Genomic DNA, 23,833 nt, shown 5'->3' with positions numbered 1-23,833 from the left:
GTAGTCCGCAGCTGACAAGAAAAGCGCTCAAGAAAATAAGCTGCTTTTTACCAAAGAAATTTTGACAGTTGTTCCAAAGCCTTTCGCCATCTACCCTCAAATTTGGTAACTACCAATGTCAAAGCTACGAGCAAGTCTAAGGCGCCAAAAGGAAGAAAAAAAAGTTTGTTTTGTTTTTTCAAGTCAGCGTCGTTTTTTTTTGGAATCTTCCCGACGGATAACATGTCGTTGCTACGGTAAGTAATTGCTATAATTAATTAGTTTTTTTCTATTACTAATTCGAATATTTAGCAATTTTCGTTTCATTATCAACTTGGTTATTGCTGCCTCGAGCGTCGTTCTTTTGAAAAAAAGAAACCAGCGAAAACGAAAGAGGGCAGCGCATTGGGTTCACCCGTATCTCGCTGAAAGGAAGAGTAAAGGCAGATATGCTACCGACGTGAGTATTAATGTTAATTGAAGGACTGTTTTGGGCTTGGATTTGTTCAAAAAAGCAAAAAAATCAATCTTTCTCGAGATTCATACGTCTTTGGAAGTAACTGGGTTTAGATAGTCGGTTTTCCTTGGGAGCTACAGTGACTCGAACTCATATTCGTACATGGTACTGTTTTAGCATAAATTTAGTAGAAAAAACATCAAATCTCGTATAAATTATGACCTCGTCCTAAAAGCAATTCGGTATCTTCACTGTGAGATAGAGACGGATCTTCTCTCCATCGTTGCATTGATAAATAAGGTGAAAATCCAATCTTTTGCTCAGTAGCAACCAGATACCGTGCTGCATGGAATTGTCGGGCGCTTCGAATTCCGGACACTGGCCTTTTTCACGGTGTTGTTGGACTGAATTTTGATTTCTTTTCGGCTTGAATTAAAACGATTTAGTATCCAACAAAGTCCGAGTGGCCACATCCGATACATTCTAAACGGCGCAAAACTCTTCATTTATATTGTTGAATATCAGATCTTAATACAAGGTTAAATGATTCTCATTGCAAATATATAAAGATAATTCGGCATGTCTTAAAAAATCGTCCTTTTTTACAAGACCTTGACCCACCGGGAAAACTCCGGCCACGGGAATATTCCTGAGTTCCTCTGGCCATTTCAAAAAACTAGATATGTGTATTAGTATACTGCCAAAAAATATGTGAACCCGTTAAGTATTAGCGGTGAAGGTTTTAGTATTTTTGCTTTCACTCAGGACTATGGAAATTTCTTCAGTGTTACGCCTGTTTGACTGTGGTTAATCTATTATAAAATTGAAGATAAAAATAGTAAAAATATATTACACTTTTTGTATTCACATTCCAACAACCTTTTGTGGAACATATTAAGGTGAAACACCTCGGAATCCAAAGATGGCCGTCACAATGGTCGAATTGTGCCCCTACTCACGTTTTAAAAAGCACTGAGCTAGAGAAACAGTAGACAAACAATGCTGATCTTCTTATTTTAAGCTTTCAGCTAGTGCACAAAGCCAAAATAAAAAGTCTGCTGTTATTAGATGCTTCTTTCGCGAGATTAGTGCCTTTGAACTTATGGTGCAATCTTAGATTTTTTTTTTTTTAATTTCTTTATTAGTATCATTCCAAACATTACATTCATTTCTTATATCTAGGTGTTCTGTGTTATTAGACAACACTATCGTCCTAATTTGGTAAAACAAATTTAAGATTTTATTAACATTTTGTTAATACCATATTACATTTCATTTGCCGTGGCAGTTCAGATTTATTACAGGTGAGTTGATTTCACATGCTTATAAGAGAAAAAAATTTCAATTTACTTAACCTCAATTTACTTAACCTCACTTAACCTAAACATATAACGCATTAATCGTGGCAATAGAAGATTGTAACGATTTTTGCCTGTAATTATTAATTATTTTATTTGACATTTGTTCCAATGTTTCAACATTGGATATTCTATGTAACTCATTGGTACTATACCAGGGAGGAAGCTTCAGAATCATTTTCAAAATTTTATTTTGAATTCTCTGCAGAGCTTTCTTTCTGGTATCACAATAGCAAGTCCATATTGGTACAGCATACAACATGGCTGGCCTGAAAATTTGTTTGAATATCAAAAGCTTGTTCTTAAAACAAAGTTTTGATTTTCTATTAATAAGGGGATATAGACATTTTACATATTTATCACATTTGGCTTGAATGCCCTCAATGTGATTTTTGAAAGTTAAATTCATTAAAACTTCATCTGACCAATTTATTGGAACCCCTCTCATCGTGACAACATGTCTACTTGAAGGTTTCAAATAAAGAGCTTTTGGTTTATGTGGGAATATTATTAGTTGAGTTTTGGAAGCATTAGGAGAAATCTTCCATTTTTGCAAGTATGAAGAAAAAATATCCAAACTTTTTTGCAATCGACTACAGATGACACACAGGCTTCGTCCTTTGGCAGAGAGGCCTATGTCATCCGCAAACAAGGATTTTTGACATCCCTGAGGTAACTTAGGTAAGTCAGATGTGAAAATATTGTATAATATTGGTCCCAAAATGCTGCCTTGAGGAACACCAGCTCTTACAGGAAGTCTTTCAGATCTGGAGTTCTGATAATTAACCTGAAGTGTACGATTTGACAGATAACTTTGAATTATTCTAACAATGTATGATAGAATATTAAAGTTTTTTAATTTTACAATCAAACCTTCATGCCAAACACTGTCGAATGCTTTTTCTATGTCTAGAAGAGCAAGACCAGTAGAATAGCCTTCTGATTTGTTGGAACTGATCAAATTCGTTACACGTAAGGGGTTGTTCATAAATGACGTAGTAAATTAGAAGGGTTGGGAGGAGGGGGTTCTTCACAAATTTGTGACGATGTGTGACGAGGGGGAGGGAGGGGTCCCAAATACGACGTTGCATTTTACATAATTTCGGAAAAAGAGTAGCGCTGAGAAAATCACAAATTGTTTTTTTTTGTTCAATCTATTTTGTCTGACTAATTAAACTTGGGTTGTAAAATGAGGATTCAGCTTCAAAACATTAATATTGTAAGATTAGAAAACAATCTAAGATTTTTTGAATTTTCCTGATCAATACAATCAAGCAGATTTTTATATAGCTTTAAATAGTTATGTGGATATTATATTCCGTTCGTGTTCAAACTATTTTAATTATAAATAAAAAAAAAGTTTAGTTAGTTGATTAAAAATCAATACATTATCGACTTGAATAATACTGTTTTTCATCAACTGTTTTAGTTCTATTCATTTTTTTTCTGTTATAGCTTTTATTCTTCAAAAGAATACAATATGCTCATTTGGGCAAATATTAACGTTATTATAGTAAACCAAGATATTTATTCAGTGCATTTAATGTTGCAGGATTTCTCTACTAAATAAGTCAAATCATAGATTTTTTTTTTAAATATCAGTGCTCTTGATGAAACAGCCTGGATAATAATGAGGTCATCGAATTCGAGTGTTTTCAAAATTGTTTTGTCTAGTATATATATATAGTTTTTTTCTAGTATAACAAAATTTCTGTTTAATATACAGTCGACTCTCCACATCTCGATGTTCTACATCTCGATATCTCTCCCTATGTCGATGATTTTTCCGATCCCTTCAATCTGCATACATTTTCACTCTCCATATCTCGATATCCTTCTTATCTCGATATCTCTCTATCTCGATGTGATTATCGTTCCCGATTTTCTCTCCGTATGTCGATATGCCCATTGTCAAAGGTTACTACACTGAGAACAGCGTTGCAGTTGAAAATACTATATTAGAGGGTTAAATTAAATACACAACGCCACTTGATTTGTGCAGACAAAATTTGCATTTATTTCAAATATTTTGTGCATTCAATTTTACCATGGTACCATTTTGACAGTAAAAATTACTATATCATGGTTAAAAACTTGCAGCAAGTCAGAATCGAACCGAGGATCTTGTGATTGTCAAGCGCGAACGCTTACCGCTCGGTTATCGATGCGGTTGGATTGAGAGGGACTAAAACGCAAATAAAAAGCGTTCTTGATAGCTCAATCGTGATTGGAATAGTAAATTTAAAAACTTCTTCATTGTTCTCATTACTTCAACGCTTGTTTCAGTGTAGACTAGATTTAAGGGATTCAAAACAATTTGCGGAGACGAAATGACATCTGTTTGTTTTTGATTTTCCTAGTAACGGAGTGATTTTCAATCTAGTATTCATTAAAAACTTGTTCTAGGTCTCGATCTCTCCCTATCTCGATGGTCCCTTTGATATCGAGATGTGGAGAAGCGACTGTATTATTAAATATTTTGAACCCTTAGGCCCCAAGCACAATGTGACGGCAACGCGGTACAACGGCAAAACGGCATGCCCATCTTGATCAACACTTTACTTATCAATCCAGTGTTGACTAAATCCTTTTCAACATTGACTTGACAAGTAGAGTGTAGCTCAAGATGGGCTTGCCGCTTTGCCGCTGTACCGCGCTGCCGTTCACATTGTGCTTGGGGCTTTATTGCTATTAGCTTTATCAATCCGAACAAGATTTTTACCTTTTTTCTACATTTTCATCAAACTTGTATTGGGTTTCAACAATAGCAAAAGTACTACATATTAAATTTAACCGGTATGAACTGGGAACCAAAATTATGTAACTTGAACAGGGAATAAGTTTGATTGAACTGTTTTCGAAACAGTTCGAAACAGTTCGCTACGCTGCCGTGAATCGCAAGTCAGTCCCATCTGTAAAAAGTAGGCATTGAGAAAATGGGGTGTGAAGTTTCCCTTTTTTCATACAAATATTAAAAAAAAATCCAGATGGTTGAAACATGTCCAAATCTTAATGAAACTTTCACAATTTGCTTTTCACTACGATATCTTTCTGAGAAAAATATAAAGATGATCAAAACACGATTGATTTTAGTGTTACACGGTGCGGAAATCTGTAGTGGGACTGACTTGCGATTACTTTTATTTTGGGACAATTTGACTTGCTGTTTTTTCTTACTTTTTCCGTACAAATCATTAGGGCAGCTGAAAGAGCATTTGAAGATATGTTGAAAACTGAACCCAATTCAATTTTGACGAAAATGCAGATGGGACTGAGTTGCGATTCACGGCAGTACGGTATATCAAACTATCATTTGTCAGATTTCCTGTCGTTCCAGTCAGTAATGAATATCAAACTATGTTTTGAATTTCTGTATTTAAATGTTTCGATTTAACACAAACGCTGAGGAAAACAAACAAAAAAATGAGGGGGGGGGGGGGGGGTGCTTGATATGCTACGTATTTTCCAAGGGGAGGGTATCGGCATTTGTGACTTAATGCTACGAGGGGGGAGGGGGTGTAAAAATGCTACGTCATTTATGGACGGTCCCTAAAAGTTGATGAGTGGTCGAATGTCCATGGCGGAATCCGAACTGTTCATTGGCAAAAATTGAATTTTCGTTGATGTGGGCCATCATTTTGTTCAAAATGACCTTTTCAAAAAGTTTACTGATGGAGGAAAGCAAACTGATTGGACGATAGCTAGAAGCTTCTGCAGGATTTTTGTCTGGTTTTAAAATTGGAACAACTCTAGCATTTTTCCATTTGTCAGGAAAATATGATATTTGAAAACATTTGTTAAATATATCAACTAAGAATGATAAGCTACTTTCTGGAAGTTTCTTGATGAGGATGTAGAAAATTCTATCATCGCCAGGAGCTTTCATATTTTTGAACTTTTTAATAATAGTTCTCACTTCTTTCAAATCAGTCTCCCAGGCATTTTCGAAAACGTTCTCTTGATTTAGAATATTTACGAAGTCCTGAGTAACTTGATTTTCAATTGGACTAGTAAGTCCTAAATTAAAATTGTGCGCGCTTTCAAACTGCATAGCAAGTTTTTGAGCTTTTTCGCAATTAGTTAGTAATAAATTGTTTTCCTCTTTCAATGCCGGTATTGGCTTCTGAGGTTTTTTTCAAAATTTTAGATAATTTCCAAAAGGGCATTCATAAATTTGTTTAAGTTTAAAACAATTTCACTTATAAATCATTTAACTATACTCTAATGCAACTGAACCATGTTTTTCAATACTCATAGAGAGCATTTTTCATTTCTTGTCGAAAATGTCGAATGGTTTTATCACGCAGAAGAATTTCTGTATGTTAAGATTACAATCCTGTCAATTACTTTTACTTACGCACAAATAGTTGTTTCGAAATAAAATTAACTTGCGCCAACACTTAATAAACGTCAAATCAAATACACACATTTCTTTGATTGAGTTATCCACTTGTACTTATAACAATTATACTTTTGATCATTATCACTAATCGGAAACATTCACCTCCCTAGACTTCAAGTCATGCTCACAAATCTACTTACTTCTAACTTGCAAGGAATAGTGTAGGTGCTAAGATGACCACCTCTCACGCAGGAGACCACATATCAAGTTTGTCGACTCGCCCTTTGTTTTCATTTTTGCAATGTTATTTTTAGATCGATAAAGCAGCACCGAATCTTTTCAGATATGTTGATAAAGCAGAACAAAATGCTGCGTAAACATTGCAAAATATTGTAAACTCAATAAAATTCACTTTGAGTCAACTAAAATATAGTTAAATTTTGACGTTTGACGTTTGTAAATTCAATCAAAAATATAGTTGTCATCAACTATATAGTATAGTTATGTTTAACAATATCCTGTCAATTCAACTATATTTTTAGTTATCTCCAAATTAACCTTAAAATATAGTTAAATTGACCGGAAAAATGATTACGGACACTATATTTTGTTCTCCGTGATGGCATATGAGTAGTATGGCCTTCTAACTTTTAAGGGTATTAAGGAATATTTATAGATATTGCTTATATGGTAGCCCGAAGATTGCGAAAGAAGGAGCCAAACAAATTTTAAGGTTATTTAAAAAATGATCGCCAAGTGTTTTATTTATAAAAAAAACATTAAAATTCACTGGTAGTAGTAATCCTTTATAAAAGAGATTCGCGGAAGCTGACATACAGTAGTTTCTCGATTTTATCACTGCTCGTTTTAATATCGCTTCATTATATCGCTCTCGATTTTAGCACGGTTTTCTGTTCGATTTTATCACGTCGCAATTATTGTATGAAGTTTATACATTTTGCATTGAAAAATAACCCTAAACAATTATCATACTTCAATTTGACCCATCTCCTACGTGCTTTTCATTTCATTCGCTCCATGTCTGCAACATCGATCTCAAATTTTGATGAAAATTAAATAACAGAAAAATACATTTTCAATTTATCACGCTTCGGTATATCACGCCAAAATTTTTTGGATCCGTGATATAATCGAGAAAATACTGTATCTGTCAAAGTGTGAGCCAATCGAGCAGCGAGAGCTGTCAAAGTATGAGCCTAACGAACATGCGTTATTTTTGTTTTGAACTTTTCTTGAGGTGTAATGTAATCCGCTTGAAATTATTTCGGTAAAAGTTGTTTGTATAGAGCAAAAATATAAAATATTTTCCTTTTCTGATTTTTTGTCAATTTTGTCAATATTTAGTTGTTGATTTTTTCTGCTGTTTATTAGTTTGGAGGTGTAGCTCACAGATCTAAATACACTTTTTAGCAATGAGGAAGTCATGTTCGTGTTACAATATTATTCTCGACACCGAGCAAACTCAGCACTGTCAGTCACATGTTAGCAGTCTATTGCCAATCATTTCATTTCACTTCCGCGTTTCTCTCATATAAAGGATCGCTAACTGGTAGGTAGTATTATTATTCTATTTTTTTTTTCAAAAATTTTTTCCCAAAATGTATTTATTTTTCTTCTAAGAATACATTCAATAATTCTTCGCGATGATTCAATACAGGTAATTTATTTTGGTCAACTTTGTAGTCTAATAAGATTTTTGCCAAGTTTTCTTCTAGAGGAATTTATATAATACATACACTATCATCATACACATTGAGGTATTTTTTAAAATATTGCATCCAGAAATAATCTCAAAAAAAAACAGGAAACATATAGTCAATTAGCTTGGGATACGGTTAAATGAAAAATATAAATTCTCGCTCTAGTCCATTTTTTGGATGTATTAGGATCTCATATTGACTGTGCAAAATTTCAACTCGATAGGTAAAACTATAATTTAGCGTCAGCCGTTCAAAGTTTGTATGGGTATTACCATGCGACAACTTAATTTTAAAAATGTAGTAAATCCCATACAAACTTTAAACGGCTGGCGCTAAATTATAGTTTTGTCGAAAATTCTCATTGTATATTTTTATATATACCGCTTTACCATTTTTACTTTAATATTATGAATAAACTTGTTTAGTTAGATATGATTGTAGAGTAGAGTGGGTTTTGTATGGGTGGCTCAACCTACAGACCCATTTTTTAAGAAGATGATAAACATGAACATGAAAAATCTCGCGAAACATTACTAAAGGACCTATGTACAAATGAGAGGCTCTCTTTGTTTACTTTCTCTTTGATCAATAACTGAGTCACATTAACCTCTTCTGTTGCGTTTTTTTGTATGAAACGCTAGTCAAAGAAATTGCCTTTCAATCTGTAGTGAAAAACTTCCCAAAAGTTTTAGTATTCCACTGTTATAATCGAAAGAGAGCGAGAGAGGAAAGAATCTCTCATTTGTACATAGGTCCTTTAGTAATGTTTCGCGAGAAATGCTTCGTATTCTTCTTATTCTTCAAAACATATTTTCATGCCAAAAGTTAGTCACCTAGATGACTCGCATAACCTGTGATCTCGCCTTAAAAGCCATTGGTAACCGAGTGTGTAGCTCATTGTTTCTAAGCAAATTAATGAATCAGGATGAAAACTATCACCACTAGGAGATAGAGGAATATATTCTCTTCATCGTAGCATTGTTGAATACCGTGTAAATCCATTCGTTTGCTCGGTAACAACAAGCTACACACGTGGTTACCAATGGCTTTTAGGGCGTTATCCCAAATTATGCGAGATGTACTCTTCGAAGTCCTATGAATTTTGAATTTATCAACACCCTATCGGTCATTTTGACCAAAAATCAAAACTATGCGCAATCTACAGACCTCTTTCCTTCTTGAGCGTTACATTATCCTGTTTCAGAGCTTTGCGTTTGTACATGTAGTAAATAATATTACCTTATATTTTTCTTTACAGTTTGACGATATGGTAAGCGGAGAGAAGTTCTTTAAAGAAAATTTCCATATGTCGAAAAACAGTTTCGATCAACTTTTCAAATTGGTTGAAAAAGACTTAGCACCAAAGAGAAACACGAGACCGAAAGATGGAATTCCTCCAAAGCTCAAGTTGGGTTTGGTGATAGAGTAAGTATATTTAAATTCAAATATAAAATTCTGAATTTGTGTGAAATTGTGCGTTGTACTCAAAACAAAATAGATCATAGTTGTTTGATCTTGCGTGAGCATGTATTGCAATAGATTCTACACCATTACCCCACAATCCATTATCCCGAACGTCGTTTACCCGTATATACCATTACTCCAAAAGTACCATTGCCCCGAATTCCATAACCTTGAATTCTATTAGCTCGGAATAATATCGTGTAGCCCAATTGTGCATTAGGAGTAAAAGCATTCGGGACTATTGGCTCATGACATTCAGGTTAATGGCATTTGGGGTTATGGAAAAGAATCATTGCAATGTAAAAGGGCTTAATGATCTCTGGTTATCGTTATAAAACTGAATACCTATGAACAGTATATGTTTAAATAATGTAGCGTTGCCTCAAATGCATATAAATTCCATAGAAGAAGTGGTGACAAAATTAACAGGGCTGATAAAATGAACACCGAGCCTTTTACCAAGAAAAAAAAAACAAATTTGATTGAAATTTAATCACGCACGGACGATTTAAAAAAAAAAGGATTCAGCTTGATAAGGAGGTCAATTGAAGTAAAAATATCAACGAAAACTAAGATTTTAGATAACCACGTTTGAAGATTAGAACTGACGTAACTTCCTGAGGTTTTTTAGTGAGGTGAATATCGTTATGATATGATGTCAAATTTAATACCTTTAGATTTCTTTTTTAATGTGTTACAATCATTAATGGATATATTTTCTGGAATGCAATGAATATTTTCCAAAATATTTGTTTTGCTCACGTTTTTTACATGATGTTCATTTTACCACCAGCAGCTGTTCATTTTACCCACATAGTGCAGGTAAAATGAACGTTTGCATAGTTTTTTTGCTAGCGATAAAAATATGTGAAAATTCAGTTTTTTCAGTCTGAATTCGTGTCGCTGCTATAGATAACATCCCAATTCTTGATGTTGTGCGATAGAACTATACAAATTCTTAGTTTTTCTATCAGAAACAAGATGATATCCTTAAGGTGTTCATTTTACCACCCCTTCCCCTATACGCAATATAACGTAAATGAAATTCACATTAATATAATCTACGTAAATGAAGGTTTAATAAAATAAAATATTTATTGAAAATGCTAAAATGTATCCATTTTTTGTTTGTTTTTTAGGTATCTGGCATCTGGTGGTCTACAGAGGCATTTGGCGTCGTGCTACAGAGTTAGCAAACAGCACATGGGGTCAATCATTGATCAAGTTTGTGATGCTATTTGTCGTGCCCTGAGTGCTTATGTCGCAGATCCATGCCAAGAATCATTTTTGGATGTAGCCAATGGTTTTAATTCCCGTTGGAATTTCCCAAACTGTATTGGTGCCATCGATGGAAAACATGTGTCCATAAAAGCTCCCCCAAATGCTGGCAGCATTTTTTATAACTACAAAGTAAGTTATACTTTTATTAAGTAAGTTCTTCAATATTATTTGGCAGACTCGAGATCCATGGGGTATAACATTGGGTAATATTGATTGTAATGTCCCTCCTAGTAAGAAGCACGAATCAACATGTGAAGCATGTGCTGTAATAAGGGCAGACCTGTCGCATGATCGATTTCTCTTCATCGATCCTCTCTTCTGTGAATAAAAGTGACAAGATGCAAATTTGTCAGCATTTTTTCAACTTAGGACGCTAGATTGCATCACTGCCTAGCGGTCAGTAGTGAAAAAATGCTAAAAAACTTGCATCTTGTCACTTTTATTCACAGAAGAGAGGGTCGATGAAGAGAAATCGACCATGCGACTTACGCCCTTATTCTAGCACACGCTTGATGTATCGATAGAATATTTCAAAGCATGAATGGCGTTTCTCTTCCTTTTTTTATGAGCTAATAGAAATTAATGTTTCAGTAAAAATAAGTATTGTTTATTTGTATATTTTTCAACTTTTCTAAGCACTTATTTTCATAATTATGGATCACACTACACTACCAAAGATTCATGTATCACATGAGTTCTGCAAATGATATAGGATCGATCAGGGCAATATAAGCTACCTAAGGAAAACGTCATTACTTAGGTGCTTACTTTTGATGGCTCTACGTCCTTCAAGACATGACCTGACATGACAGTAGAAACTATCGTGTCAATTCATGTAACTTGTACTAGAATGTTTTCTTTCATGTTGTATTCACAAATAATGTTAAAATCTATTTGAAAGTTTTGCAGCGATGTTTTTGAAATCGAATGGTTTTTTATTTGAACCATATATAGAAAAGCTAATGATAATCAGTACTATATAAAAAAACATTTTTTAAGTTTGACTAGAAATTATTAATTCTAGCGAAATATTTTTAATATAGCAAACAGACACTACAGTAACCTGCTGTTTTTAGGACTACCTCGATGATCTCTTGGATCGCATTTGTACTGGTTTTGTGTTTTGTAACTCGATAACTCTCTAACTCGATGGTCCCTTTAATATCGAGTTATGGAGTGTTGTCTTTAGTAACAAATTGCTACACATGATTCAACTTATTCTCTAGCCAATTATATCACTTGTATTAGTGCATAAAAATAACTATGCAGTAAACAATTCAAATCATTTTATTTACAATCTTGATCGATCCAATTTTCAGTGCAGAGTACTTTTATGGTTCCCGAAATTTATTCCCTTGAAAAGTTGATGTGTGGCTTCATTTCATCTTCACGTTCATCTGGATTGTATAATTAAGTTTCTCTGAGCCACCCAAAAATCCTTTAGAATAGAATCCTGAAACTGCCAAAAAAAGATTGTTAATAATATGAAATGATTCGAATATGTGTCGCACTATAATAACTTTTCTATTACAGGGTTTTCATTCGTTGGCGCTAATGGCTATTTGCGATGCTTCTTATCGATTCACCTACCTGGATGTAGGTGCTTATGGAAGCGAAGGAGACTGCAATATTTTCAAAGAATCCAAATTCGGAACTGATGTGCTGCACGATCGACTTGATTTTCCAGAAAACGCCACGGTCAATGGTGTTAAATTACCATTCTTCTATGTAGCCGACGATGCCTTTCCTTTATGTAAAAGGATCATCAAACCGTATAGTAAGAAAAACCTATCAGCAGAGGAGCGCATTTTTAATTATCGCTTAAGTAGAGCAAGGCGTTGTATTGAAAACGCATTTGGACTCTTGTGCTCAAAATGGGCATGTCTGAAAAAGACTTTATACTGCAGTCCCGATCGTGCACAGAAAATCATTTCTGCATGCTGATGCTGCATGCTGCATAACTTTTTGATTACGCATAAGTCTACTGCCTATTGCCCTCCAGGATACATGGACAAGTTTGATGACGAAAACGTTATTACAGAAGGAGAATGGCGCAAGAGAATTTCATCGGACTCATTATACCATACGACATTTTCGGCGAGTGCAGGCAGGCCTTCGGACTACGGCAAATATATTAGAAACGTGCTGAAACAGTACGTAAATTCAAACATCGGCCTGGAAGTGGCTCTCCCCCTTCGCTACCGGATTTCTTCTGGACAATTTTCTTCCTGTACCGATGGCTCTCGCGAAGTGAGATCCACGCCGTTTTGCACATGTCGCCTGTTAAAAATAATGGATATCAGTTACTATTTATCTTCAAACCCTGGTGATTGCCTTCATGGGCAAAGACAGGGGCCGAACCCCCATGACGGACAGAAAAATAAATCAGAATCCACTAGTTTGCTACGATAGAGTTAAGGGTTCATTAATAATTAACATAACGCCGAAATGGTCACGCCCTTCAGCGTTATGAAATTTGTGAATGAGCCCTTTTTTTTCTCTGTTCGGATGCGCCACTTCCTTTTACATTTCAAATTTATTTAGATAATGTCTCACAACATTCCAAAGTATTTACCAACAACTGAGATATATCCTTAGAGTTCTCTATAATGCTTGATTTATTCTCGTTAACCTTCTATATTGAAGTTATTTTCAGACATTCTCTCAAAATTGTTAAGTATCAACACTTGAAAAATAAACTTGCAATTTCAAATGTCATCTTAAAGTTATTTGTATTTTTCAGTTTGTAGTCTTAAAAATAATCTTGCAAATTCAATAATAATCTTTGAGCTCTTTGTAATTCTCTATTAGTAAAGCAATAAGGTTCCTAGTACCGACCCATTTTGACGAATACCGGTTGACGAACACCGGTTCAACGGTTCTACTGTAACTCTTTTGTTTGCAATAAATATGAAACATATGCTTCAATAACCTGAACCGTTTTTATATTTCGGCCTAGCTAACTAGAAAGCTTGACCGTCATCAGCTTCATTTGTATTCGATTATCGATAATTCGATAACCCTGTTGGTAATATATGATCTCCTGAATCATTTCCGTTCAATAACTTCACCCAAAACATGTTTTTGGTGGAAACAAGATGCAAACAATAAGCGCCTTAAGTTTAGTTTCGGGTCATTTGGCCGAATGCCGTTTGGCCGAAATTGAAAACAATAGTGAACTACAGTTAGCATAAATTTGTAATGAATTTCAAAGAATTTATTCTGCGTATACTTAAAGAAAGATAAATCATCATTGATATACAATTAATTAGCTCTTTAGTGTAATTTCAAGAAACAGTCAATGCTGAAAGAAGAACGCCCTAAATGTAAGCAATCATTCACTTCTCTGCAAGGGGTGATAGCTGTCAACAGATGTTTTCGCATCGCGTTTGTAGCCTTGTAGGCCTCTGACAGAAACTAAAACGTTTTACGACTTAATCGTCCTTCTTCTGGATCGGATTTCTTCGATCCCTCGAATCGTACAAAGAAAAATATTTCATAGTTCTAGCAGCCACAAGTTATTGTTTCTTTTTTTCACAACGGAGAATCAGTGAGCTTCTTCGACGTAAGTGTTCACTGAGTTGTTCGGTTTACTGCTTTACGCAAGCAACGGTGCAGATTTCAGTTCACACGTTGCAATCTTAATTTTGGAGGAAAAAGAAATTTCACCTAAGTTAATCGTTATACTAAAAAAATCTGTTTTGAAAAAGGCTCTGTTAATAGGCTTGTTAATAGTCTTAATTCCAATAACTATGAAAAATACTTCACTCTTAAAAGAACAGCCTATGATCAAAAGAAGGAATAATCTCTTATGAAAATTTAAGCAAGTGTTATGCAACTATTATTTTTATCAGTTTAACTACAAGAAACTGCCAATGATTTAAAGAAGGTAAAATTCCCAAATGAAAACATAAGCTAAATTATTGCCGATATGAATGAAACCAATTTAACACGAAAGAAAAGCCTATGTTTAAAAGAAGGACAAATTTATGATGAAATCACTAAAGACACTTGAAACCTTAGAAAACCGTTGATAACCTAGAGACGAATCAACTATCAGCTTAGAGTCTTGTACGATGCGTGGAGTCTACAACTTCATCCTGAATAGACGGTTCAATGTTATTATTATCGTCCCGCCACATCATACAAATCAACAATTAATGGGTAGGGGACGGACCTGGTGTAGGGGTTAGAACACACGCCTCTCATGCCGAGGACCTGGGATCGAATCCCATCCCCGAGATAGTCACTAAAAATTTCAGTGACGACTTCCTTCGGAAGGGAAGTAAAGCCGTTGGTCCCGAGATGAACTAGCCCAGGGTTAAAAATCTCGTTAATAAAGATAGAAAAAAAAAAACAATTAATGGGTAGTATCCACTTCGTAAGTACTGTGCGAAAGGATAGGACAAGTAATGGCCAAGAAATACTTCAGCTGTCCAAATTACTTGAGCTGTATCCAGTTGACAAGTAGAGCTGATTTCGTAACATTGGTAACGCCTGCCGTACAAATCAAATGGAGCTGTCACTATTCCGTACGGAAAAATGTGCCGCTCAATTATTCCGCAAGTAAAAGTGACACTTCGCTCATTCTGGATCAGCTGTCAACATTACTTTGGTAATTAGCAACAAATTGTACTTTACCGCTCTACTTAGGATGTGGATACCAGGCTTAAAGCGTTGTAGCAATTTGATTTTTTTCGTAATTCAGCCAAACGGCATTCGGCCAAACGGCCCGTTCGGCCAAATGGCGTTCGGCTAAACGACATTCGGCCAAACGGCGTTCGGCCAAATGGCCGGACACCTTAAGTTTTATGTACGGAGATAAGTTTTTCTACTTACATGAATGAATGATGTCACTTACATGATGAAAAGTTGATAATTAGAATAAGCCTTTATGTAATACGTTCCTTGATCAACCTGAGAAACTCGCCATCAACGAACTCTACTAAACTTACGTACCATTTATTGTGAAGAAATTTATTGAATCAAACAACTATTATGTAAGTTTTTCATCAGTATTGAAAATACCGGTACTCAATGCTTTCCAGTACCGGTATTCCGGTACCAAAAAATGGACGGTATTACCGGTACTTTCGGTACCAAAACCCTATAAAGAAACAACTGGGAATCTCTCGTTATTCGTGAGCATTATCTGAACAACAATTCTGATATACTTTTGAAGTTCTTTGTAATCCCCAATTAGTTAAAAAAAATCGTCATTTAATTTTGGTATACTCTCCGATAGCTCCGTGATAAACAATTAGTTCGGTATATTTAGGAAAATCCTTGTTATTTCGTCTACATTCAATAGTTTCCAGACATTGAATACCAAGGTATTCAAAAACTATTCAAACATAACCTGAAGTACGTAGACACAAAAGTCAATTTGGTCAAATTGAGATGTAAAATTGTGAAAAATAATGGAATCGTTCTGGTGGGCTTCGATCCCACGAATCCCAATATGCTAGACAGGGCGCGTTAACCAACTGCGCGACTCAGAGTCTAGTAGACGACACTGAAGACGGCCTTACAGTTAAAGTCGAAATACGCGTATCTGTCAAAGGATACAAACTCTAGTGGAATTAATGGTATAGTACTAAATTCGGGTTTGCATCTACTTATAGGGATTCCACTAAACAACTCGAAGATTTATTATAATATTTTTAGAGTTCTTTGTGATCCTCCATAGGCTCTGAAATATTCTAAGATTTCTCGTTATTATCCGTATTAGCAATTTGAGCAGACATCCTCCGAGCATTCAAAAGTATTTACTTACAAATCAGGCATAATGCAGGAGTTTTCTGTGATCTTGATTTGATTAAGAAATGATTTAGGAATTTCGGGTTATCCTTTATCAATCTTTTTTTTTCCTCTGACATTCTCTCTGTGTTTCAAAGTATTTATCAACAATTCAAAAGTTCTCTGTGAATCTCAATAAGTTGAGATATATTCTAGGAATTTTTAGTTGTCCTTAAATATTCCAAATTTATTCAGACATTCTCTCGGAACTCCGAAGTATTCAACGACAATTCAGTAATACTCTCATGGATCTGCTCAATTTTTTTTATGAATTATATTTTTTATTTCGTCAACCGACGTAGACTAGTACATTCGAATTTCTCGTTATCCTCCCGCATAACACATTGTTCCATGAGTTCTCTCAGATCCTTAAAGTATTCCACAACAATTTAAAAATTCTCGTTATCCTTCCACATAGTATTTTTTTTTTCAATTGTTCTCTCATATTCTCATAGTACTCAACAATCATGAGTATTCCCATTTTTTTCAAAATTTCTTCCTGAGTTCCTAAGGTATTGAACAACAATTCAGAAATAATCCATGAATTCTTTGTGATCCTCAGTAAGTTCAAAAATATACTAGAAATGTTTCGTTATCATCAACATTTACCATGTGCCCAGACATTCTTTTATTTACCAGCAATTCAGTATTTACAAACAATTCAGAAACTCTCTTAGAGATTTATGTGATGCTTAATTAGCTTAGAAATAGTCTAGGTATTTCTGGTAATCTTTCAACATTTCAAATTTATTCAGACATTTTCTCAGAATTCCAAAGTATCCATCCACAACTCAAGAATAATCCTGCAAATTCAAAAATAATCTTAGAGTTCTCTGTAATCTTCAATTAGTTCAAAATCAACATAGGAGTCCTTCGTTACCCGTCAGTATTTCAAATTAGTCCTAAAATTTTCATTTGATAAAAATTTCTAAACATGCACGAAAAACTAATTCAAAAATATTTTTTTGCAATTCCGTTGCAAATTAGCCTACTTTTTATCAAGAGAATGGACAACATAACGGCCTACTTTTCCTACCGAATGAAACAGTGCTGAAAAGTGCTACTTTTCAGCACTAATATCAGTATCGAAAAGTAGCACTTTTCAGTACTGTTTTGGGAGTTATCAGAATGACGTCGGATTGCATCCATAGATCATTTATTCAATTGTTCTGAATTTTTCAATGACTTAGTCAACTAGGTTCTGATTTTACATCCGTACGATGAACCGAATTGAGTCGGATTCCAATTGTAGATTCGGATTTGAAATCAGAATCCAGTTTATTGTGAGGGATTCTGAGTTGAAATAGGATGTACCTATAGGAGGCAGTAGAATAGGTGAGTTCACAACAAAAAATACGGGAGCTTTATGAGGCGATTCGCCCAGTGAGCGTGGGGCAGTAGTTGAATTGGTCCCAAAATGATCGGCACTTCATGTTCCTACACGGTTTGTGTAGGAAGATTGGCACATGAGGAATAACTGTACAACACAGAAGAATATTTTATGCGGCATCATACCTTGTCCGTTTACAAATATACGTAGATCAGTTTGATTTCGGGTGATGCGCGAAAATTGGTGACTGACATGTCCATGGTCATACTACTGCATCACAGCCTACCTGATTGAAAAATATCGAGTCGCTTTAGCGCATGGATACCATGTGGATTTTCTTGAAATATGATTGTGTTCCTTAAAATGATCTAAATCAAACGGCATTTTTCGTAAATGCAAAAAATGTTGCATAGTTATTTATGCAACAAGTTCCAAAACTCGAAATTTTCAGCACTCGCCGTATTTATCCAACTCGGCAAGCCTCGTCGGATAAATGTACGACTCGTGCTGAAAAAATCATCATTTTGGAACTTGTTGCATAAATAACTATTATAGTACTCTGTGATCCTCAATTAGTTAGGAAATATTCTTGGAATTTCTTATTATCCTCCAAAAATCCAAATTTGTTCAGAGTATCTCTAAGAATTCCAAAGTATTCACCAACAATCCAAAAAAAAATCTTGAAAATTAAAAAAAATATTTGTGAGTTCTCTGTGACTTTTAATTAGCTCAGATAACTAATCTCGTTATCATTCCAAGTCTAAACAAGAGTTTCAAAAAATTCAAAAACAATTCTACAGTTCTCTGTGATTCTCAATTAGTTATGAAATATTATAAAAAACCCTGATTATTCTTGAATAGTCTAAATTTATTCAGCCATTCTCTCAGAATTTCAAAGTATCCAACAACAATTCAGAAATGCTCTCATAGTACTCTGCGCAATCAACTCAGATGTTTTTTTAGGAACTTAGCATTATCCTTCAACCTATCATTTTTTTCAGACGTTCTCTCAGATTATCAAAGTATTCAACAACAATTTAAAAATATTCTTAGAATCATCTGAAATCCTCGATTAGTTAAGAAATTCAAGACATTTCTCGTTATCATCAACATTTCCAATTTGTCCAATTTTTTTCATAGTTTTAGAGTACTGAACAACATATCAGAGATAATCCATGAATTCTTTGTGATCCTCATTAAGATCAAAAATATACTAGAAATTTCAACATTTACAATATTTCCAGAAATTCACTCAGATTTACTAAACATTTGCCAACAATTCATAAGTACGTTAAGAAATCCTGTGAGAAAAATCAGAACTAACTGAGGTTCAAAAATATTCTAGGAGTTTCTCGTTGTTCTACGACATTCAAAAAAATGTTTAAACACTCTCTCAGAATATACCAAACAATCCAAAAACAATCTCATAGTACACTGTGGACCTCAATTCATTCAGAAATAATCTAAATTACTCGTTATCCATCATAATATCCAATATGTCCCAGAAAGCTCTTAGTACGCCAAAGCTTCCACCAACAATTCAAAAATAATCTGTGAGATCTTTTACCTCAATTAGTTGATAGTTTGCTTCAACATTCCTAATTTGTCCAGATATCAAAATCCCAAATTATTCACCAACAAGGGAAAAATATCCTAAAGTTATTTTTATAAAAGTGCTAAAAATCGAACTCATGACCATTTGCTTACACAGCGAAATTATAAAGTCACGGCAATGTAAATCACTAAAATTTTATAAAATAAATATAAAAAATTTTTGCTCACATATTGTTTGCCTACGAATCGTTTTTGTTGTATTTAATTTTCTATCAAATGTCAAGCAGTACTTCTTACTATTTATTTGATAATATTGAAAAGGAAAACTAGCCTACATGACTTCAAAGCCATTTAGATTAAACAATTATTTTGCTTAAATTTTTACTCCTTTGCAAAAACATTACATAGTGGTGCATCAGTACCCATAGTGGAGGGTCTCCAAGAAATCAATGGTTTGCGCCACTGGGTTCATTCACATATTTCAACGCTGAAAATGGACATTTTTGGCACCCACCCACCCGAGGTCTACAAATTTTGTATGAGTCGTATCATCAAGAAAACACCCACCCACCCACTAGAGCGTTATGAAGTTTGTGAATAAGCCCACTAAATGAATAATTCTTTAAACCTACCTCCACTAAAGGAACAGTATTTCTATTATTGGTGCAAGGCTATTTGCTGGGAAATTTAAAATGAATCGTGGTTTTTATACATTTGAATGATAGAAGGATTTGAAGTCTATCTACTGATAAGTTGAAAATACATATTTCATGATTTTATCACCAGGTTTCAGCAGTTTTCCTTTAGTTGCACCACTAATCGTACATTTGCCTCATAAAACTCATGCATTGCCTTTTTAAAGCAATCAGTTTGATAGAAAACATTGAAGAGTTTCTAAAAAAAAACTTCGAAGAATGCAAAGCACCTGGTGGCAGGGCTGGTAACAGGTTTCTTTTTAGATTCTCTATTTCAATGCAGTCTCTAAAATGTCTCAATTTTTAAAGGAAAGCATCGAAATTCTCCATTTCAACCAAAATGGAGAATCTCTGAAGAAACTTGCAAATGTATAACTAGATAAATTCCTTGTTGAAATCTTTAAATATCTATCACCACTGGACTATCGCAGAGGTTTTTTTTCAAGTGCGGAAATGCTTATAAAAGTGCGCGATTGCAGCAAATCGAGTCGGTTTTACATGTAGTAACACTCAATTCTCAAAAATCTGTCTGACCAACTTTTCTGAGACATTCTTATAAAAGCCTTCATCTGGTGATTCCTAATTGGAAATTTTTTTATTTTATTGGTTTATGTATGGTCTGTTTTTGATTACAATTCTCGCACAACTTGTTATTTCGCCCTAAAAGCCATTGGTAACCCAGTGTGTAGCTTTTTGTTACTGTGCAATCGAATGTAGGTATTTACACTTATTTAACAATGCTTCGATGAACAGAAGATCCTCCTTTATCTCCCATTAGTGATAGCTTTCATCCTAGTCCATTCATTTGTTTAGAAACAATAAGCTACACACTACCAATGGCTTTTAGGGCGAAATCACAAGTTATGCAAGAATTCGGTCTCTCTTTGGTCTCTATCTGCAAGCATAGGTTCTCCAAAGTTAGAATGTAAAGGCACTCAGTTGCTACCAGCCCTGCGGAGGAGAAACAAAAAACCAAATTCTGGAAAAAAAAACATTATAGGAATTCTTAAGCATATTCATGGAGGAGTTTTAGTCGGATGCGTTTAAGAAAGCCTTTTTAAGAAGCCTGGAGTAATTCGGGTGTTGTCTCTAGAAGAAAATCGTATAGTCTAAGGAAATTCTTGGGAGAACTATGAGAAATCCTTATATCCCGTTCCAATAACTTGCTAGGCTGAAATTGCCGGCCGATAGGAGCCAAAACGCGTTTAGTATTTCACTTATTGATCACTGTAATAGGAAAAGAGGATCGATGTTCGTCATAGTTTAACGTTTTGTGCAAAAAGGGTAAGATGTGTACAATGATCATTTTAAGTGAAATCCGTGAATGAACTTGAGGTCGCTTTCCAACTCACAAACATCCCTCGTGGAAACTCTGGCTATGTCCATGATTGCCTTAATCTACTTACAGGTTCGGTTGAGCTGCTTCGCAATCTCCCTCCAGGCCCGATCGATCGCACCATTGTTGTAATGGTCTCGATTAGAAAGGTCCCAGATTTCTGGGCGACCCTTCACAGCTGCAGCCAGCTGTTTCTTATCCTCAGAAGAGAAGAAATCCGTCCTTCTTCTCTTCTTCTGGCGTTTCCCGGCAGCCGCGGGAGGAGAAACATCAGGAGAAGCTTCTGTGGCTTCCGTATCAAAGTCCGGTGGGGACAAATCGATAAACTCCCCTAGCTCCAAGAATTCCACATCGGCGTACTCCATCGCAAATAAAAATGTACACAAACACGGTTTTCAGATCACGAGCACAGAACACTTTTGGACAGAACGTTTTTTTTTTCACTTGGTCACACTAGGTCACACTGCATTCGACGCCGGTTTCAAAATACGAAATGTCATTTTTCTTGCGGAATAATAGATCAGCATATTATTCCGTAAGAAAAGTGACAGCTGAATGTTTTTAGAACAGTAATCCGCCATCTGTTGGCAAATTCGAAAAACAGTATAAATTTCTTGTCAGCTGCGGACCGCACAGGAAATTTCGACAGAAAAAGCATTTCTTGACCGTTTCTTGTCCTATACTTTTACACAGTACTTATCAGCTGCGGACTACACTTAAGTATGCACTTCAACAGAAAAGTAACCACCTATCTTGATGCGTGGGAAATTTCTTGCAAGAAATACTCAAGAACAGCATTTTTCTTTGATCACAGTACGCAGTTGAACAGAAATGTCTATTCAAATGGAGTTCACTGTAGGAAATTTCTTGACCATTTCTTGGGCAGAAATTTTTACTTTTCTTGAGCGGAACTGCATACTTAGCTTTAAAGTGGAAAAGGGTACCACTAGGGCTTGTTCATAAATTTCATAACGCTTAAATTGGCCATTTTGGACACCCACCCACCCCCTCGTGACGCTTTTTGTATTGATAGTCTATTCTTTTTGCATGAGCCGTAACAAAGTTAGGACACCCTTCCACCCCCTAAAGCGTTATGAAATTTTTGAATGGGCCCCTAGAGCCACATTGAAGTTATACCTTATAACATTATCTCGACATTTGTGGGCCCCTTTCCCACTTCAAATCAACTACAACCGTTTATACAGAGACGTGTTTGGATTATATGCATAAATGGGGTTCTGCACTGTTTTGATTTTGTATGAACTTTTGACGTTTACTGGCCTTGTTGTTTACTAATTTTATAAAGGAGTGAAAGAGTGAGACTGATTTCTATGCAGAGCCTTATTGCAGTTTGAACAGCATGGTTACTTGGGTGGTTACTTGCGAACTGGAATCAGTTGCGTAATGACTCTTACGATACTGCATTATTCAATGTAGGAAATTATGTCGTTTTATATCACTTTTTCGTGATGAAAAATAGCATTTTACTACCTATTATTATGTATCCGGTAAAAATCAAGATTAACATTTATTTATTGTTTTCTCGGGCCCCGTGCGTCGCCGCTAATATGTGAATAGTGCACTGTGTTCATAAAAATCGTAAGAATGCAGCGCCACACTAAAAAACTGATTTCAAAATGCGGCGAGTTGAGGCGCGTCGCGAGTCTCACTGGCGCGATCCGGTTTGGTGGCGGTGCGACAATACGATGAGAAATTGCAAAAAAATATATAAAATTTAAATAAAATATAAAATAATATTTCAAACAGGCCCATGGCACGGGACGACTTTTAGCGTAGTCAACATCTCCATGTGTTAACTCATTTTCGGGTAGTTTGAATCGAGAGTGCAATCAGAATGCCAAGTTTTGTTTAATGTTTATGATCCATAATCGAGCAAGAGTCATCACTGATTGCTTGCTTGGAGGCTTTCAGGATGCCTTTTAATGTTTGCTCTCCTTCCAAAACCATCGAAATGTTGAATGTGCTTCAACTTTTTGGCACATTAGTAGCTAATTTAACAATATCAAAAATTTATAATCAAACCATAGCAAACAATTGGGTGCTAAAATTTTTAATGAAATCTTGTTTTTATTCAATAACACGAAAGAGCATCTTACTGCAACTACTTTAGCAATATTTCCCGCTCAAATAACGGCTATATCATGTTTAAACTTTAATTTAAAAATTGGGTCCATAAATGAACCTTGACACTTAAGATCATGTTTGACGTTCGCTTAGTCGACAAAAACACCACAGGGGTTTTAGTTTTACCACTGGGGTTGTTCCTATCTGACATTTCGGAAGAGACATGGAAAACAAAATACACCCAAAATTTGAGTTTAAGCCAAGGAGTGTGACAAAATCTAAAAAAGATTTTTTTGGACTCAAACCAACGGAAAACATTAGAAAATTGAGTAAACATGTGTTATTGGCCAAAACTTAAGCGTTTGGCACTAAAATTGGGACAGGGCTTTAGGACCCTATTAAACAAAACAATGGTCTTTATTTTCACAGTTC

At 35.1% G+C, this 23,833-nt stretch overlaps 2 protein-coding genes across 2 annotated transcripts; one reads left to right on the top strand and one right to left on the bottom strand.

Annotated features, from left to right (window-relative positions):
- Positions 1 to 13,533, top strand: LOC5576377 (putative nuclease HARBI1). Its single transcript, XM_021844436.1, has 5 exons — positions 1 to 236; positions 292 to 439; positions 9,116 to 9,282; positions 10,461 to 10,731; positions 12,136 to 13,533. Exons 1-5 carry the CDS (start codon positions 223 to 225, stop codon positions 12,544 to 12,546), a joined length of 1,011 nt encoding a protein of 336 aa, XP_021700128.1. The 5' UTR covers positions 1 to 222; the 3' UTR covers positions 12,547 to 13,533.
- LOC110676463 lies at positions 12,705 to 22,012 on the bottom strand. Its single transcript, XM_021844437.1, has 2 exons — positions 21,387 to 22,012; positions 12,705 to 12,882 (listed from the first exon to the last, which is right to left on the bottom strand). Exons 1-2 carry the CDS (start codon positions 21,679 to 21,681, stop codon positions 12,737 to 12,739), a joined length of 441 nt encoding a protein of 146 aa, XP_021700129.1. The 5' UTR covers positions 21,682 to 22,012; the 3' UTR covers positions 12,705 to 12,736.
- Positions 22,013 to 23,833: the final 1,821 nt, after the last annotated feature.

Source organism: Aedes aegypti, chromosome 2 (genome assembly GCF_002204515.2).
Source record: "Aedes aegypti strain LVP_AGWG chromosome 2, AaegL5.0 Primary Assembly, whole genome shotgun sequence".
Lineage (NCBI taxonomy): Eukaryota > Metazoa > Arthropoda > Insecta > Diptera > Culicidae > Aedes > Aedes aegypti.
Note: the sequence above shows the minus strand (reverse complement) of the source record. Positions and strands in the feature narration are given on the sequence as shown.

What these genes read in the sequence shown, in the direction of transcription:
- LOC5576377 (XM_021844436.1), top strand. An exon ending in AAGGCAGATATGCTACCGAC is followed by an intron (nt 440 to 9,115) that starts GTGAGTATTAAT and finishes TTTTCTTTACAG; the next exon opens with TTTGACGATATGGTAAGCGG. An exon ending in AAGTTGGGTTTGGTGATAGA is followed by an intron (nt 9,283 to 10,460) that starts GTAAGTATATTT and finishes TTTGTTTTTTAG; the next exon opens with GTATCTGGCATCTGGTGGTC.
- LOC110676463 (XM_021844437.1), bottom strand. Translation starts at nt 21,681, where the DNA reads ATGGAGTACGCCGATGTGGAATTCTTGGAGCTAGGGGAGTTTATCGAT. An exon ending in GAAGCAGCTCAACCGAACCT is followed by an intron (nt 12,883 to 21,386) that starts GTAAGTAGATTA and finishes TATTTTTAACAG; the next exon opens with GCGACATGTGCAAAACGGCG.